The sequence below is a fragment of the Bombina bombina genome, chromosome 3 (genome assembly GCF_027579735.1).
Source record: "Bombina bombina isolate aBomBom1 chromosome 3, aBomBom1.pri, whole genome shotgun sequence".
NCBI classification, from domain to species: domain Eukaryota; kingdom Metazoa; phylum Chordata; class Amphibia; order Anura; family Bombinatoridae; genus Bombina; species Bombina bombina.
This window is the reverse complement of record NC_069501.1, coordinates 1095069223-1095083965: the sequence shown is the minus strand read 5'-3', so window position 1 is coordinate 1095083965 and position 14743 is coordinate 1095069223. Positions and strand designations below refer to the sequence as shown.

Genomic DNA, 14743 nt, shown 5'->3' with positions numbered 1-14743 from the left:
TGTGCAGATATCACTTTAGCTTCTTTAACAGAAAAAAGACTCAGTCATTACCCTGGTTTACAGAATAAGAATGAGATCAGGTGTCCAAAATTAGATTAGGCATACTGTATGGACTTTAACTGCTGAGTTTAATCACTACCTCTAAGTATAGGAGCTCAACAGATCTCCTCCCCCTTCACCCCATTCACCCATTCATTCAGCATTCATTACACCAGTTCTTTGAAGAATCTTCCACTTAATCATCCATTTACCCACTAAACGAGCTCCCCCCCCCCACTCATTTATTCACTCATTCATTTATCCCTTCCCTCATTCATTTATGCACTCATTTCCCCATCATTCATTTGATCATTTATGCAATACAATCATACTCCACTCCTCCTTGAGTTATCAGAGCTGAGATACTTAGCCTATGTCACACTTGTACATTTAGATTTTGGGACTCTAGCATATTGGATTTGGCACTGTCCTAGCATGCATTAGTTTCTTGTTATGCAACTTATTAGCAACCCCAAATATACCTAGTCACATATAGATGATGATAGTGCCCAGTGTTACTACAGCTTATCTCCTCCTATCCCTCCTACATGTATTTCTTTAAGTGACTCCTCCCTGACACATAATGAGCCTTTTGGCCCTCAGGTTACATATCTTCGTATAATCGTTCACTTTACCACCTCCCTCCCCCCCCTTATTGTATAGTATTCTGGTTCTTTGTGATTAGACCCAGATACTTAACTCGCGGTTCCCTTGTGAATAACCGCAATTACCAATATTATCTCTATTTTTAACACTGTCTCTTTCTCAGCAATATAGCGTATATTAACTATTTTCTTGAGAGAAAGGAGAGCAAAGAAACACTCTTTGATGATATATCATATCTATTTCTTATCCTTTATCACTTTTCTCCTATTCCTCTTCTATAATGTAAGTTCTCTTATGTATGTAATGTATATGCTGAGTTTCTTTGTTCCTCATCATAAGCTTGATGTTAATATACATTTTGATAAGTGCGTATGCACCATGTTTTACTGTTTATTACTTATTAATGAAACGTTATAATACCTAAAAGTAAAAAATGTATGAGGTTTGCTTAGTCTTGGGACTCTACACATGACATACTATCGTCTACTCTTATCTTGTCATTAGAAACTACTGCATATTAGACTATTATTGACTTGATATTGATAGCTACTGAGCTCTTACTGTATGATGATGTTTCTCATTGTTACATAGCAGTTTCACCTGTATTTGTATTTGTATGTCATTTTATCATCAACCTCAATAAAAAACTATTTAAACAAAAAAAAAAAAAAAAAGAGTAAACACAGTTGATTGATAATTAAATTGCTTTAGCCAAACACTAACTATGAGTGAAAGAAAAGTTGTTGTGTTATCATTCATATTCTCTGATAAATGGCCAAGAAATCATACATTCTGCCAGGGTATGTAAACTTATTAGCACAACTGTATATATATAAAATTGGCATTTTACAAAAATAGTAATTTGTCATTTACAATATAAGAATTTTGTAATGTGAAAAATATTGGTGAAATGTAGAGTGCTTTTAAAATTAGGTTTTAAGTAAGTAAATTAAACAGCAAGGCATGTTTCAACCATATTTTTATTGAGTATTTGTTTTAAAAAATAAAATAAAATCAGAGGTATAAAGGCACACCCAATAGATTTTTGAAGCCAAATGCCTTTAAAGAAAAGGCACAGTAACTTAAAGTAAACATTACCTCCCTAGAATACCTAGTTGCATTGCAACTTTTGTGAACAAAAAAAAGAAGCAAATGACATCATCATTTATGCATACAAAACCAAAAAGTTATAAAAATTGCATAATTTACAAACAAATCAATGTGTTAGTACCAAAAACGTAGCATAACATTCTTTGATAAAATAAAGCTTTATTAACTAGCACCTATGGATGCAACATTTCTTTTCTAAAACAGACAAGTTTTCACAGGAAATGTGTGCTTTATATTAACCTTCCTGGGTTTCAACACTTTCATTTATTAAAACTGACATTTACTATTTAACCTTTACTATAACTTCAAATTATTCATAGTTTTAATTCCACTGAGCATCCATAATTAATTTTTAATAGTGTGCAGTTTAACAGCCTCTGTTATTGAGGATTAGTTATGGAGCGTAGTACTTTATAAAAAATAATCTTTCTTTGTTGCATACATTTAACCCCATTTTGATCAGGTTAAACTGTTTTAGGCAAATCCCCTATGTTATTCCTGATATAATTTTGGTTTCTGAACCACAATAAAAATGTATTTTGTTAAAAACATATTTGTGCAAGACGTCAGTTAGTCCAGGTAACCCCTATTTCCAAAATTATAAATTTCTTTTTTTTTTCTTAAGAAATCTTCAATATTTTTTTTTTCTATTTTTTAGTGCTTCTGTTGTTTCTCAACGATTTAAGACTGGTGCCTTTTTTTTCATTCTTCTCCTTAGTGGTTGACCTAAAAATATTGAGAGGGATATTTAAAACAGTTAAATGTCTCATTGTTAAAATAACAATAAATCCATCACCAATAATAGTAAGATTTTATGACTAAATGTAGAAATATTATCATGCATAAAGAATGAGAACTAATTTATATGAAACATAATAACTAATGTTAGATTTTAGTTATCTGAAATATGAATTGCTATAAAAATTAAAGAAAAGAAAAAAAAAAAGATTTGAAATTGTCACGCATGCGGTTATTGCATAAGCATAGCATTAAGAAGCACTACCTTATGGTTTTATCATTATCAGAATACTTGCTGAAAGCTAGTTAGCCTAAAACAAAAAATAATATAAATCACATTGAATGGGTTTTTTTTTTAGGGATGGACACAATATACAGGTTAGAGAAGGCAGTACAAGACGTTTGTGGAGATTAATGTAAAATGGCAGAAGTTCATCAAACATCCTACAGGTTTGGAAGAAAGATTGGAGTCAAATTATATTTAGTTGTTTTATAATAGTGCAAATGGGTTAAAAAGTAAGATTTTTTTTAAGTAAAACTTAAAAAAAGCTAAATTTCATTGTCAATGCTAAGTAAATGTCTAATTGCTTACTAGAGGTCAATTAACTCAAATGCACCTCACTGAACATACTCAATTTGTTATCAGATCAGGGCATTTTTGTATACCAAACGGAAGATTCCTGGAAGCTTAGTTTGAGTATTGGTGCATCCAAACTATAAGGTATCTTAAATATTAGCTAATAACTATTCAACTGAAATTATTTATAATAGCACCTACAGTTTAAGACGATTCTGTCAAAAAGCTTTTCAGAAGTGATCATTTAATTGAACTAGTGTAATTTGTTCAGACTTCCCATATTTTGGAAAGTAATCTAAAGGGTATAAGTATAAACCAATCTAAGCAATTAAATTAACAGATAATGCATTTCCAAAGCGGTGAAGAGCACACTTGTTAAGAGGCGTTACATGTGTTATTTCCTATTTAATAAAACATGCACTAAGCTAAGACAAAAAGCGGAAAAGTTATAGAAAAATTTAAATAAAACTCAATAAAAAGGCTATAAAACATGCTTGCAAAGCAAGTAGTCATGGCTGTGTCTTATAACAAAATATTAGCAATTTACAATACAGTTTATCAATTCATTTATAACATAACAAATAAAAATAAACTAATATTTACAAATATGACAGGGTCAAATAGCACTATAAGTTGTAATTCTAAAATGCAAATGTAAATGATAAAGTTCAGCTTTATGGGAATTAATCTGTGAAACAGATCATTATGTTCCAGATTACAAGTGGCGCAGTGGTGTGCAAGCAATATTGTGTTTATCACAGCTGTTTGCATGTGATGGAAGTAGTGTGCGTATTACAAGCTGAAAGTAAATGCAGTTGCTTGAGCGCAGTTGAATTTAACACGCTTCAGAGCTCTTGTTAACTGTTATGCTTGAATAAAAAGTGTCACAAAACACATCAAAATACAATTAAAAGTACAGTTACACTCATAATAACACTATAAATACTGTAGATATATATATATATATATATATATATATATATATATATATATATATATATATACATATAATACATATATAAATAATACAGACCCTGAGGAAAGGGAGTGTCCCCCCAAAACATCACATGGATTAAATATCACATATTGAAAAAGACCAGTGAGTGCCTTCATTTGAGCCTTTATATTTAACCACTGGCACCCTGGCGGATATATTTTTGAGTGAGAGTGCGCTTTATATCAATTCTTATAGATCTGGCCAGTCAGATCAGCCGGTAGCAAGGCATTTTCAAAAGGCAGGTCCCTTTGTTTTCTTGTTAAGGTGTGAGGGAGATAGGGCAGGACAGGCCTTCTTAAGGTTGGAGTCAAGATGTATGTTCATGTTAGACACCGTGACACCAAAAGAACTTAATACCATGGTGGACTTTGGTTGCTGCTGTTAGAGATAAAATATTGTGGGAATCCACCTCCTTTTTTTTTGGAAAGTTTTCTCTACCTATTCTTGAGTAACGTTGTTGTTTAGGCATGAAGTAATGCTGTAAAAATAGTTTTTAGATTTGTCATGCATAAAATAGTAAAGAGCATCTACTGTGTTTAGGTGTTGTGGCTATATTATGTCATATATTTCTGCATTTATTTTTCACATTTATTTTTTTACTTTTTCATTATGCTGTCTTTTATATATAGATTATTAGGTATTAGATTTAAATAGTACAGCTACTTGCATGATATTGCACCACTGCAACGGAGCGCCTTTTGTTTACTTGGTTGCTATGGTTACACAGGCGCACGGCTTAGTGCCGTTACAGTCTGTATCTAGGATGTGGTAGCATCGATCAGCTGTATTAATATATTCACGTGATTTGAGGTGGTATTTGTTGGATTTTGTTGTGTGCTATATGATTATGTCAGTCTGGTCTCCATGTTACAAAGGCTTTTTGTATTTTGCATTTGGCATTAAAGGCTATTTGTCCTATTCCCTCTTCTAACGTTGTCAGAGTCTGGGTTTACATGTATCTGATATATATATATATATATATATATATATATATATATATATATATATACACACACACACACAGTATCTCACCAAAGTGAGTACACCCACTCACATTTTTGTAAATATTTTATTATATCTTTTCATGTGACAACGCTGAAGAAATGACTCTTTGATACAATGTAAAGTAGTGAGTTTACAGCCTGTATAACTGTAAATTTGCTGTCCCCTCAAAATAACCCAACAGTCCTTAATGTCTAAACCATTGGCAACAAAAGTGAGTACACCCCTAAGTGGAAATGTTGGGCCCAATTAACCAGTTTCCCTCCCCAGTGTCATGTGACTCATTAGTGTTACAAAATCTCAGGTGTGAATGGGGACCAGGTGTGTTAAATTTGGTGTTATTGCTCTCACACTCTCTCATACTGGTCACTGGAAGTTCAACATGGCACCTCATGGCAAGCAACTCTCTGAGGATTTGGAAAAAAAGAATTGTTGCTCTACATAAAGATGGCCTAGGCTATAAGAAGATTGCAAAGACCCTGAAACTAAGCTGAAGCACAGTGGGCAATATCCAGAGGTTGTCTTTGGGAAATAGATGTATGAGTGCTGCCAGCATTCCTGCAGAGGTTGAAGTGGTGGGGGTCAGCCTGTCAATGCTCAGACCATACGCCGCACACTGCATCAAATTGGTCTGCATGGCTGTCGTCCCAGAAGGAAGACGCTTCTAAAGATGATGCACAAGAAAGCTTGCAAACAGTTTGCTGAAGACAAGTAGACTAAGGACATGGATTACTGGAACCATGTCCTGTGTTCCGATGAGACCAGGATAAACTTATTTGGTTCAGATGGTGTCCAGCGTGTGTGGCTGCAACCAGGTGAGGAGTACAAAGACAAATGTGTCTTGCCTAAAGTCAAGCATGGTGGTGGGATGTCGGGGTTTGGACCTGCATGAGTGCTGCTGGCACTGGGGAGCTACAGTTCATTGAGGGAACCATGAATGCCAACATGTACTGTGATACTGAAGCAGAGCATGACCCCCTCCCTTTGGAGACTGGGCCGCAGGGCAGTATTCCAACATGATAATGACCAAAAACACACCTCCAAGATGACCCCTGCCTTGCTAAAGAAGCTGAGGGTAAAGGTGATGGACTGGCCAAGCATGTCTCGAGACCTAAACCCTATTGAGCATCTGTGGGGCATCCTCAAATGGAAAGTGAGGGAGCGCAAGGTCTCTAACATCCACCAGCTCCGTGATGTTGTCATGGTGGAATGGAAGGGGACTCCAATGGCAACCTGTGAAGCTCTGGTGAACTTCATGCCCAAGAGGGTTAAGGCAGTGCTGGAAAATAATGATGGCCACACAAAATATTGAAACTTTGGGCCCAATTTGGACATTTCCACTTAGGGGTGTACTCACTTTGTTGCCAACAGTTTAGACATTAATGGATGTGTGTTGAGTTATTTTGAGGGGACAGCAATTTTACACTGTTATAGAGGCTGTACACTCACTACTTTACATTGTAGCAAAGTGTCATTTCTTCAGTGTTGTCACATGAAAAGATATAATAAAATATTTACAAAAATGTGAGGGGTGTACTCACTTTTGTGAGATACTAAATATGTATATATATATATATATATATATATATATATATGAGTGTACATATGTATTTATGTATTCATATGTGTATATATATATATATATATATATATATATATGCATTTACAGACATATATACACATAGAAACACATAAATCCATATGTATACATATATAGACATACTGTATATAGAAGTGCATTGTAGATTTTTACAGTCAAGTAGATGAAAACATGTTAAAGCATATGTATGCAATATTCATATTTAATATCTCACATTCCAATGGTCTCAACATAGGGGAATATGTTCTATTTATTTAGAAATAGCTATTCCTATATATATATATATATATATATATATATTGAACCAAAATACCAGATATATTTAGAAATATTTATTTATGAATAAATAGAACATATTCTGCTACCTGACACGTGCAAAAGGCCTACTTCTAGCTGGGCTAACGTGCGAGTGGGAGCAATAAATAACGATCCATTCATAATCTAGCCCTGTATAAATATGATATAATACACAATATTCCTTCTTAATGGGAGATGGCTTCAAGCTACTTCCTTTTGTTTTACCCCTAGTGATAGATGATATAGATAGATAGATAAATAGACAGATACATAGACAGATAGATAGATAAATTATGTTTCCATAAGAAAAAATATCAAATAAGAAAAGTGAAACAAAATTTGAGGATGACATTTATAAAATCTTTTTAAAATTATCCACTCATTGCGGCACCATTTATTTTGTATACCTTGTACTCTTCTGGTGGTCTGTACTCGCCTAACCTGTGGTTCTAAATAAACAAAATACAAACATTAGCAATGTTGCTAAGCATTAATTTTTCAACTTTCTAGTTAATATTTGTAGTTAGTATGGTAAATATATCAGTAGTAACCTTTTACAATCTTTGAAATTTGTACAGATTCTGTCGGCTCTCTTTCAACTACTGTTGTAACTTTGGAGATCTGGGAACCTGGAACATAAACAATGATTCTAAGAAGAGATACAAAAACTATTTTTTTTTATTTTTAAGTAAGCAAACTACAAATAAATAAAAATTTGCCGAAATGCAAGACTGTAGTTCATTCCATGAAGTATCAGTAGAAGTATTGATACTATATTTTCTTGGAATGATCTTACATTTCCACCTTACTCTTTTTGGAAGTTTACATCGTCCCAATTCGGGTAATCTTCATGGAGTTGCTTATTTATTTAGTTTTTGTAATCATCATGACGTGTTACAGCCCATACAATCTGTCCACAGATCTCCAAATACTTACAATTTTTGAAGGTACCCATTGTTATGTGTTAGATTTTTATGATCACTATATTTAAATTAAATACCAGAATTAGAATGGTGTTTTATTTTATTTAAAAAAAAAAAAAAAAAACTTGATTTAGCAAGCAAAATGTTATGGTAATTAAAAGTGATTAATATATTCTTCTTTTTGCATCAATGCAGCATTTTTAACTGTTTCATCCAAATATCTTTAAATAAAATACAAGTAGCATACCAAATCTGTTACATCACATATTGCTCCATCTGTCACATTGCTCCAAACATGAGTTGTTATTATCTCTTGAGAATCAAATGTTAATTTGTTAAAGATTTATCAAATCAGTTTATTAGTTCTTGTTCAATTTTGTTAGATCAATTGTGTTAAAATAATTAAAATTAATAGTTGAACAGTTTAATTAAATATGTTAATGGGTAGTCAAAGCCCAGCAATATGCCATTATTTAAAAAGGGTAAGAATGAATATTTGTTTTCAAAAACAGTTTTTTAAATAGCCTTTCAAAATAATTAGCCAATACAGAGTTGCACTAGAAAATTGAAAACAGTTTAAACAAATGTTCATTGTCCCTTTGCAATGCTGTTAGTGTATTTTAAAGACTAAATTGTAACAGTAGAAAAATTCTAATTTGTATTTGCTAAATAAAAATATATTTATAATTATTTATTTTTAATATGAAATAGTGATATAACATAGGTAAATTTAGTCTTTAAAAGAGGCCATGTCACCAGTAAGTTTACCATCACCAGAACCTGTTTTCAGGTATTAGTTTCTATGTTTCACTCACTAACCTCCCTGGAGAAGCCTTTTCAGCTCTTCATCTTCAAGTATTTGTGAATCACCTTCAATGTACTTGGAAACCCTGGTGACTTCTGATAGAATACATTTTTTTATGGTATCAATGTATGGTCATGTAAACAGACGGTAATTATGAACCCATAATGTGAATAAGTCAAGGAAGAACAGTAAACTTTTATGTCATATATAATAAGGAACAAAAAAAAGTTTTGATTGCTCCTTATTTTGCATGAAGTCAAAATGATTAAAAATACATTTTTGTTTCTATGAAAGATAAAAAAAAATATTACATTATCACATCACTTATTTAAATGTTCTTATAATCTTTAACATCTACATCAAATGAAAAACATTAAAGGACCACTAAATTCAACAGAATTTAATCATTGACAAATACACAATGCAATAGCATTTACTGTGAATTTGAAATGAGGAGTAAAATATTTTCTGTCAAATTTCAAAGTTAATCCAATTTCCATTCCCCTGTATCACGTGACAGCTATTAGCCAATCACATAATGCATATATGTATATAATGTGCACTTTGGTCCATGCTAAATAGAAGCTGGAGCCTTAGAAAGTGTACATATAAAAATAATGTGCATGTTTTGATAATGGAAGTATATTGATTTGTTTTTAATTAAATGTCATGCTTTATCTGAATCTTAAAACTTAAATTTGATTTTAGTGGCCTTTTAAAATATTTCCTTCGTAAAAAATAAAAAAAAATTTAATGTTGCCTAATGAACTATACATTACGATTATTTTTATTTAGATATTATGATTTGAGTATCATACACAATACAGTCCCTAATATTATAAATTAAAAAATGATATTAAGTTTATTGTAGCTGAAGACTAAACTAAATGGCAACACAGACTTTAATGAGAAGTATATGTACAATATATAGATGTGTTAAATATAATAATTTAAGAGGCTTGAGACTTGATACACTTTTTGAAGTATTGTTATTATTGTGATAGAAGTATTACATGATGGGATTATTTATTTCCCGTTATAGCGATTGTCGTTCGTATTGTATTCTTATTTTCATACACGTGGAAATTTTTTAATACATGTTCTTCCAACTGCAGCCATTATTTTAGATTAACTAAAATGTTATGTGCTTAAGTATTGCTCATATAGACCTATATCCAACACACATTCTCATAGTTTATAAGTATATTTTTAGAGATTCATTCAAATTGTGTTAACATCAGTAATTGTATACATGATAACAGCATTATAGTTGAATGTCTTAACAGATAGAGCTGTTTGCCTTGATATGATAGTTATATTTGCATAACTATCAGTTTCCTAAAGCATAGACAATATTTGTTTTTCTTCTAACAAATATAAATTAACTAAGACTTATTACTTATTAAAATTGTGAAAATATATCTAAAAGAAAATAAATCTAAAAATATACATACAGAGAAAAAACACTACAAACTGTCATAAAATTGATTTTATATTTCTTTATAATATTTTTCATTACAGAGAAATACTAACCTTCTTCAAGCAGCTTTTTAAGTTCAGCATCATCTGTGTCAGATCCAAGACCCGTGGAAACACGTGTGTATTTTATTTCTGGACCTGTTGGAACATAAACAGTAGAGAAGCTGAAAAAAATCACCATTTGATTTAAACTTAATTTTCTTCACTTCACACATACAGTAAGCATAATGACAAATTATGATTTTTTTTTCTAATGATGATAATCCTATAGTCCAAAATGACAAATGACAACAATATTACTTTTTATTATTTATTATACATTTATCTGCATTTACTTTATGAATTCCTGAGAGCAGAGTATGATATAAGCAAACATTGATACCCTTTTGCACTTTATAGGTTTCTTTTAAACATTTTACTGATGTTAAACCACTTTATTAGACTGTGTAAGGAAATGAGAAGGATTATATACCACAGTTGTATAGACATGACTGTCCATGTTAACTTTAAGATCATGTCAGTTACCATTACTTTACTTAGTTGGTAAGATAGACTTGGGATATGCTTAATTTTTGTTATAAATCAATTGTTCTAGGAAAAAACGCAGCAGCTGAAATATGCATGTATAAAATAATGAAGCTACTGTTTTTTGAGTGGTGATCTATATAAAAGAAACATATTCAGGTAAATTTAAAATAATATAATTTATTATTTACATCTTTCTTGATACTTTCACAGATCTTTCAGTTAATATTGCTATGAAATCATTATTAAGAGAGAAATATTTTAAAATATTTTTGATGCTATATAGACTTCAACATAAAGAAGACAAACACCCCAGCTTTATTTACTGTACCTCCTTGAATCACTTTAGTCACCAAAGTACCGCTTTCCTTTACCAGTTTAAAATTTGGCTCACCTTCAACCACTCTAGTGATCTTTGTAATTGTGGGTTCTGACAAATTTGATTGTAAAAAAAGTTAAAGAAAATTGTAAAATTAAATTTATAAGAAATTAAAAAATGAAAATGTTTTGTAGATATGTAGGGCAAAAAACTAAGAGTACAAATTAAATTTATACAAATATAAAAGTTATAGTCTTGTGTAGTTTCAGCAGCTACACAATTTTAGGAACTAAAAAACAGTTTACAAATAAGGTGAAAAAGAAAACTCTACAGTGGGGATGCTGCTGTGTTCAATTTATTTGTCATTATTATATATGTTTTTTCACAAAATATATTATTTATGCAAGTAATTCTTTAAAATTTCGAAAGTGATTTGTTTGGCATATACATTGTTCCTGATAAGTGTATTTAGAAAAGATTGAAGTTCATCAGAAGATGAAAGGATTATGACAAAAGAAGTTATTGCTGTGCTGTCACTATAGTTATTTAAAATCATACGGCTCTTTTTTTTAAAAAAGAAAAAAGAATGAATTTAATGAAAGAAAATCATCCTTCAATTATTTACTACACCTCCTTGAATTACTTTAGTACCTCGAGTATCTCCTTCCTTCACCAATTTAAAATCTGGCTCACCTTCAATCACTCTAGTGATCTTTATTATTGTGGGTTCTGGCAAATTTGATAAATAGATACAATGGTAGGAATAGATTCATGTTTTTTTTTAAAACAAGATTTGTTTTTAATGTAAAAAAAATGAAATAATCTACTTGGCATATAAATTGTTATTGAAAATTTATGTATGTATAATCAGGGTCATCAGAGAGAAGTTAATAATCTGAAAAGGAAAATTATTATCACATAGCTACTAAAAATACTGAAACCTCCTATGGAATTATTTTTTTCCCTTACAATAGACAGAAAAAAAATAATTAAAAAAAGCAAATCACCTTTATAGATATAGAAAAATGTAATGAAAGAAAATACCTCTTAGGTATCCCCCTTTACCAGCTAAACATTTAATTCACCTTCATTCATTGATCTTTTTTTATTATGGGTGATGACAAATGCAATCAAACAAATAAAGATAATAAAATGTTGGATACATTTTGAAGCTTTTCTTTTTAACATTTTTTTTTTCAATTTACAATAAAAAATGGAAAACATTTGTTTGACATAAAGACCAATGGTTAAATGTTTTTTTTTTAGAAATACAATTGTCTAGCTGTTTTCTATTTAAACATAATCATACAAATATTACTAGATTACAGTGGATTTGCATTTATTTTAAAAAAAAACTTAAGGATAATTTTATTTTATTGTTTTGCATAAGTAATAAATATATATTTAAAAATCAAAACTCAAATACTACCTTGAATGACTTTGGTCACTCTAGTTTCTCCTTCCTTAACCAAGCTGAAATCTGGATTCCCTTCTATCACCCGTGTGACTTTTGTTATGGATGGCTCTGAAATTATATAAAATGCAATGCAATGCCTTTTAGCCTTTCGTAAATTATAAATTTCGTTCTTACTTTACAAATGTAGCAAAGTCTTTCACCAGATTTTATATTTTGGAATCAGACAAGGTGCATACAAATACTAAAAGAAGTATATGAGATTACATTTTTGTTTTTACCAGTTCAGAGTAAATTCAGTTTTTAAAAAGAGTGATGTAACATAAAATGCACTAATTAATGTAAACACCTAAAATTAAAAATAAATAATTAACCATAATATTTTGTTAGTCTCAAATTATCTAAAGTTTGAGAAAAATAGCATTTTCACTTTGTGATTGCTTTTTAACTTGAAGCACAAATAAACATGCCTTACACTGTTTCCCTTCAAGGGATATCAAAGGAATGCTTTAAAAAAAAAAAAACCATCAAATATTATTAAATATTTGACAACTATCACTTGTAAAAAAAATGTGTTGGCTGCCAGTCAAATACTCTCTTTCAGACTCTCCTTAATCATGTGGTTAAAAGAATGTTTGGGTATCATGGTTCGCCTATAGAAGCAAAGTAGCTTAATTACAAAATAGTCAAAGGGGCTTCACATAAGCGATACAGCACATTATCCACAAACAGCCAACAATTAAAATGATAAAAATCAACCAAAAACCAATTGGAATTGACCCAACTAAAAACAGTACTTTGCTGGCTTATATTAACTTGGCTGTAATTGGCTATAAAGCATCGCCTAGGTTCCAATGAACTTGAAACCAAACCATAATGTTTGGACTATCATTCTATCCATTAAATTAGTTGAAACTAAGTTTAAAACCAGCTTACTATTTGAATTCAAATGCAATAATTATATTTTAATTACAATTATCTGTGCAAATTCAAAAATTATTTATAACTGACAGTTGTATTTTAAAAGCTCTTCTTGTTTAAAAAAAGTCAAATGTAATAGATTACTTTGCTGATTTTGTTTTAGTGAATAACCAACTATGATTTTTGTCCAAATTTTTATTTTTAACCAACTTTAAATAATTCCACAGCCTTTTCATCCCCTATAGTATCATAGTGTGTTACAAGAGAAGGTTGTAATTAAACCAGAATCATTCAATACATGTACACTTAATCATCTGTTTAATAAATACAATTTAATCAAAAGTAAGAATCATGATTTTGTTGAGATTTCTGATTGAATTTATTATACATGACATTATAGACATTGATTAAACAGCATAGTATTTTGAGATTTCAGCAATACCCTATAGCCAACAGCATACCCAGTAGCTATAGACAACCACTCAATATAGTCAAACCATCATTAACTATATACTCACACATTACTAAACAGTTTAGCAGTTCAGTAACATTTTAATGGCAGGACAAAATCATTTTACATTGCCTTAATGATTTGAGATATAACTTTAAAAAAATAAATTACCTCCTTGGATTACTTTTGTAACTCTAGTTTCACCGCCATGAATAACTTTGAATTCGGGATCTCCTTCAACTACTTTTGTTACTCGTGTAATTGTTGGTTCTGAAAAAAAAAAGTATGTAAACATATTATTTTCATTGTAAGAATCTACTTTTGGCAGCATTCTGAAGGTTCTTCCCTGTCCATCAATACATATGTAGTATCTGTTCCAACCAGACTGTAGGCAAAGGCCTCTATGTATTATAAGGTGAGCTGACAAGCTTCTCAACTTGAGAAGTGGTCCGCTCGCCTTTGTGGATCCTGTTTGTCCACCCATATGTATTATAACACACTCAAGTGATCATGTAAAGCCCGCCCCTTCTCTCATGCAACCAATCATGCAAGGGAAGGACCTGTCAATCACCCAGAGTGAGCGAATTAGGGGTCATTTCTCTCCACCACCTCAGAGGTAGAGGAGAGTGTAAGAATCAGTGGTCTAATGACCGCTACTTCATACTATGCAGGAAACAGGCTCGAACCTTCCCAACAACAGCTCCAAAGCAGCTTACTCTGCTTCAAACATGAAGCCCTGTGTGTTCTCTAGCTTCTACCTGGCTTACCAGTTGCACCAGTTTATATGTTATTCTATGCCAAACCTCTTAATAAGTGTAATAAGAGCTAAAAGGAACAGAAGTGTAACAGTAAATTATAGCAGCGAGAAACTATATAGAGAAACTAACTGTTTGGGACAGCTGTTTGTACAGTTTTACACCCTCAGCCCGATTTTCAAAAA

General features: G+C 31.2%; 1 protein-coding gene across 11 annotated transcripts in view; it reads right to left on the bottom strand.

Annotated features, from left to right (window-relative positions):
• Positions 1–1607: 1607 nt before the first annotated feature.
• The window catches only part of POSTN (periostin), an 81580-nt gene continuing 68444 nt past the window's right edge, over positions 1608–14743 (bottom strand). For 4 of the 11 annotated variants that reach the window (XM_053708417.1, XM_053708418.1, XM_053708420.1 and 1 more), the window contains 7 exons: positions 13975–14073; positions 12447–12542; positions 10228–10311; positions 8709–8789; positions 7518–7595; positions 7374–7415; positions 1608–2481 (listed from right to left, as the gene is read on the bottom strand). In XM_053708417.1, the coding sequence (XP_053564392.1) occupies positions 2429–2481; positions 7374–7415; positions 7518–7595; positions 8709–8789; positions 10228–10311; positions 12447–12542; positions 13975–14073 (533 nt within the window). In that variant the 3' untranslated portion in view covers positions 1608–2428. Of the gene's footprint in view, positions 2482–2758; positions 2805–7373; positions 7416–7517; positions 7596–8708; positions 8790–10227; positions 10312–12446; positions 12543–13974; positions 14074–14743 lie in introns of all 11 variants that reach the window. The other 7 variants (XM_053708421.1, XM_053708425.1, XM_053708426.1 and 4 more) reach the window with 7 other exon arrangements.